Source organism: Babylonia areolata, chromosome 27 (genome assembly GCF_041734735.1).
Source record: "Babylonia areolata isolate BAREFJ2019XMU chromosome 27, ASM4173473v1, whole genome shotgun sequence".
In the NCBI taxonomy this organism is placed as follows: Eukaryota; Metazoa; Mollusca; class Gastropoda; order Neogastropoda; family Buccinidae; genus Babylonia; species Babylonia areolata.
Window position 1 is genome coordinate 7,609,625 of NC_134902.1, and position 5,000 is coordinate 7,614,624.

The 5,000-nt window shown below is 48.4% G+C and overlaps 1 protein-coding gene across 2 annotated transcripts in view; it reads left to right on the forward strand.

Annotated features, from left to right (window-relative positions):
- LOC143301015 (uncharacterized) overlaps positions 1–5,000 on the forward strand; it is a 46,064-nt gene that overhangs the window by 39,643 nt on the left and 1,421 nt on the right. For both annotated transcript variants that reach the window (XM_076615006.1, XM_076615007.1), the window contains one exon: positions 4,266–5,000. This exon is cut by the window's right edge and continues 1,421 nt beyond it. In XM_076615006.1, the coding sequence (XP_076471121.1) occupies positions 4,266–4,978 (713 nt within the window). In that variant the 3' untranslated portion in view covers positions 4,979–5,000. The remainder of the gene's footprint in view (positions 1–4,265) is intronic.

The window sequence follows — 5,000 nt, forward strand, 5'->3', positions numbered from 1 at the left end:
TGAGCGCGCTGGTTCGAATCACGGCTCAGCCGCCGATATTTTCTCCCCCTCCACCAGACCTTGAGTGGTGGTCTAGACGCTAGTCATTTGGATGAGACGATAAACCCTGGTCCCGTGTGCAGCATGCACTTAGCGCACGTAAAAGAACCCATGGCAACAAAAGGGTTGTTCCTGGCAAAATTCTGTAGAAAAATCTACTGCGATAGGAAAAACAAATAAAACTGCACGCAGGAAAAAATACAAAAAATAGGTGGCGCTGTAGTGTAGTGACGCGCTCTCCCTGGGGAGAGCAGCCCGAATTTCACACAGAGAAATCTGTTGTGATAAAAAGAAAAACGAATACAAATCTCTCTCTCTCTCTCTCTCTCTCTCTCTCTCTCTCTCTCTACATATATATATATATATATATATATATATATATATTTTATGAATAAAACAAATTTGAAAACCAACACCTACTGTGTTAAAAAAAAAGTAATAAAAAATAAAAATCTGAATTTTTCGCTCAGAATAGGTGATGTAATGTTATTGTTACGTAATCATTCTGGCTTTACATGACGTCTTCTACTACGTAAATATCTCATCTCATCTCATCTATCCCTTGACCCGTGGGTGGGTCGTTGGGGCACCATGGATGACTGCCTGGTCAGCTCGCGCCACCTGCCTCGGTCCTCAGCGGCCCTTTGAGTTGTGGCAAATGGCAGGCCCGTCCACTCTTTGATGTTGTCCTCCCACCGCTTTCTCTGTCTGCCTCTCTTCCTCCTTCCTTGTACGGTACCCTGCAGGATGGTCTTGGCTAGGCCGTCTGATCGTGTGACGTGTCCATACCAGCGGAGCTTGCGTTCCTTCACTGTGGTTAGCAGGTCTTTGAATGGGCCAATGGCGTTTTGGACTCTTCTTTTCACTTCCTCATTTGTGATGTTGTCTTTGTATGTAATGTTCAGGATCTTGCGGAAGCATCTCATTTCCAGGGCCTGGATTCTTCTCTGGAGTTCTGCAGTGAGGGTCCAGGATTCGCAAGCGTATAGAAATATTGAGAAGATGAGGGAGCGCATTAGTCTGATTTTGGACGAGAGGGAGATCTTTTTGTCCTTCCATATAGTCTTCAATCGACTCAGTGCGGCAGTAGTCTGCGCGATTCTGGACAGGACCTCTGGTTTCGAACCCTCGTCTGACACAATGGCACCCAAGTATTTGAAGGAGGAGACTTCTTCCAGTTTTTCACCGTTTACGTGCAAGTTGGACGTTACGCCTTGGCTGTTGTTGGTCATAACCTTGGTCTTCTCGGCACTGATCTCCATGCCGTAGGCTGATGATCTCTTGTCAAGTTTGTGCACGAGTTCTTCGAGTTCTTTCTCTTCTCCTGCCAGGCCATCAATGTCATCGGCAAAGCGCAGGTTGGTGATGACTCTGCCTCCAATGCTGACAGTTCCCACATGATCTTCCAGGGCGTCAGTCATGATCCTTTCAAGAAAGAGGTTGAAGAGAGTGGGAGAGAGTAGACAGCCCTGTCTGACTCCGACCGTGGTTCTAAACCAGTTACCCGTGCTACCATTGAAGAGGACTGCTGGCGTCGACAACATTCCCGCCGAACTGATTCAAGCTGGAGGCGAAGCGGTGATTGATGGCCTCACCACCATCTGTAATAAGATCCTGCAGACGGGAGAGTGGCCAACCACCTGGACACAATCATTGGTCATCACAATCCCCAAGAAGGGCAATCTACAACAGTGCAAAAACTACCGCACTATCAGCCTAATCAGCCACCCCAGCAAGGTCATGCTAAAGGTCCTTCTCAACCGACTGAAGCCGCAAGCAGAAATGATCATCGCCGAAGAGCAGGCCGGCTTCAGAGCAGGGAGAAGCACAACAGAACAAATCTTCAACCTGCGCTTGCTGTGCGAGAAATATCTCCAGCACCAAAGAGACCTCTACCACGTCTTCATTGACTTCAAGAAGGCGTTTGACAGGGTATGGCACGCTGCCTTATGGGCCACCATGCACAAATTCAACATCAGTGAAGACATCATCCAAGCCATACAGAACCTATACGTAAATATACCATGTTCTAAGTATTCCTTCAATTGTCTATATACACACATCTCTCTCTCTCTCACTCTCTTTCTCTGTATCTCAGTGATGGTGTATAACCACCACCACGACAAACCGGACTGGTAACTGCACGAATTCAGGGTTCACAACGAAAACCCGTGGATGTCGCTTCTCATGTTCAGTCCAACAAAAACTGTCCCCAGGTTACATATCCAGAACAGTTCACTTCTTTTCAGCTCCTCCTCTTTGTTGACCTGCTCCAACGCTGTCACCTGTAAAAAGCTGAGGCTGTCGTCAGAAGGGTGAGGGGTGGAAGAAACATGGGCAGCGACCGAACACTTGGTGCCTTTCCTCAGTTTGAAGAGAGAGAGAATATAAAAGTGTGTGTGTGTGTGTGTGTGTGTGTGTGTGTGTGTGAGGAAGAGCAGGTGAAGAAGGAGAAGAGGAAAAGACACTGGAACAACTTTGCACTAGGCAGAGCTTTAGATCTCCATTTAATTGGACCAGCGCCAAGAAACATGAATGGGGAATGTTGAGAGTGTCGGCATCTCTCTCTCTCTCTGTCTCTCTCTCTCATCTCTGCTCTCCTTCCCCCTTCTCTCCCCCTCTCTCCTCTCTCCCATTTCTCTCTCCCCTCTCTCCCTTTCTCTCCCTCCTCTCTCTCCCTCTATCTCTCCCTCCCCCCCTCTCTCTCTCTGTCTCCCTCACTCTCTCTCTCCCTCTCCCCATCACCCCCCTCTCTCTCTCCATCACCATCTCTCTCCCTCTCCCTGTCTCTCCATCTCTCTCTCCTTCTTTTTCTCTCCCCCCCACCTTTCACTTTTTCCTTTCTCCCTCTCACTCCTCTCTGTATCACCTGTCTACCCCCCCCCCCCTCTCTCCCCCTCACTCTCTCTGTCTCTATCCCAAAAGACATTTGCTAAACTGCGTGAATTCCATTTGCCGGATCCCCCTCCCCCCCGCCCCCTCCTTCTTAATCCTCCCTCTTTTATTTCCAGAGAACTCTTTAGGCGTGTGAAGTATTTTCGCTTTTCATATTTTCTTTTACATTCTCTCTTCTTCTTCTTTTTTTGTTGTTGTTGAAAATTTTATTATCATTATTTTTTTTTTTTATTCCGGGAACTTTTACTTTCTTTCTTTTTCTGTCTGATTTTTTTGTTCTTCTTCTGCGGACTGGCAGAAAAATGGATGAAGTTGATGAAAGTCGGTTCGCCGTTAGGGAGTGGGGTGGTATTTCCATTACCTGTGTTTCGGCCCTGGGAAAGACGTAGGTGCTGAGGTGGTGGGTGGTATTTCCATTACCTGAATTTCAGGCCTTGGAAAAACACGCACGTTTTGTTTGGGTAGGCGGGGGGAATGTGGTGGTGGTGGTGGTGGTTGTGGTTAGGGTGCACATGCATGCGTGTGTGTGTGTGTGTGTGTGTGTGTGTGTGCGCGCGCGCATGTATATGTGTGACTGTGTTTGTACGGGTGGGTAGTGGGGGTCTGCTAACTACAATCACGTGGCAGTGAAAGATAAGAGTGATTCTTTAATAATGTGGGTTAAACATAAGCCTATAACCTTTCTATCTCTTGCCCTCGCCCACGAAAGGAGAAAGAAAAAACAACAAACAAACAAACAACAACAAATAACAACAAAACAACACAACAGATTTATGATCAAAACGTAGAAATCGATATCAGTTATTGTCCTTCCAAAAGGTAAATCATAAGTAAAATTGAAAAAAGCGTGGATGAGAAGAAGTTGGAGAGTTTAAGAAAGAGAGAGAGAGAGTGACAGAGACACAGACAGTCAGACAGACAGAGAACCAGCTTATGCAAGTGCGCTCTTTCAAAAAGCGTACGTTGACAGTGTGATTTGAAGTGATACTGCAAAAAATAATTAAGAGACTGAATGTCTCCATTCTTGATCGTGTGTGTGTGTGTGTGTGTGTGTGTGTGTGTGTGTGTGTGTGTGTGTGTGTGTGTAAGCGTGAGATAGAGAAAGAGAGGGAGAGAGAGAGACAGAGACACAGACAAACAGACAGACAGACAGACTGCTAGAAAGCTACCCAGAAAGACTTGTCCGACAAAGAGACAGACATAAAATAAAGAACATAAATTACACCACAAGACACCCTAAAAAATCCGTCACCCTCACTTAACACACTACTATCACCCCCTCCTCCACCACCCACACCCCTCACCCCCTCTCCTCCTCTCTCTGTCCGCAGACTGTGACGACATCAAGGACCTGGGCTACGCCACCAACGGCACCTACGTCATCAAACCCTCCAGCGCGTCACGCAGCGTGGTGGTGCTGTGCGAGTTCCACGTCACTGACGTGTGGACGCTGGTCCAGCGACGCCAGGACGGGTCACAGGACTTCTACCGCGGCTGGAGCGACTACAAGCGAGGCTTCGGCGACCTCCGCAGTGAGTTCTGGCTGGGGAACGAGGTCCTGCACCAGCTGACCACGCAAGACTTCTACCGCCTGAAAATAGACATGTGGGAATGGCCTAGAGCGGTCTCCGAAAGCAAACGTCCCCAGTCCAGGTACTACTTCGCGGAGAGTAGGTATTTCTACGTCGACAGCGAGGCGGAGCGATACAAACTGCACGTGCCCAATGATTATTTCGCTTACACGGGGTTCGGAGGGAGCGGGCTCCGTGTCCACACGGGCCCTTTCCTGACCAAGGACGTCGAAGACCTTCCTGCCGGGATGCGGAAGAACTGCGCCCAGACCTTCCACTGTGGCTGGTGGTTCACCACGTGTGTTCGAAACGCCAACTTCAACGGCCGCTACTACAAAGGGGGCTATGCCAATGTCACAGCAAAGAGGCGCGCGCGTGACGATATCTATTGGCCTAATATCGACCAATCGTTGTACAGGGTTGTGATGAAAGTAGGTCGCGTGAACGAAAGCTACGCGTTTGGAACGCAGTAGGCAAGGTGTGGAACTGGGCGTT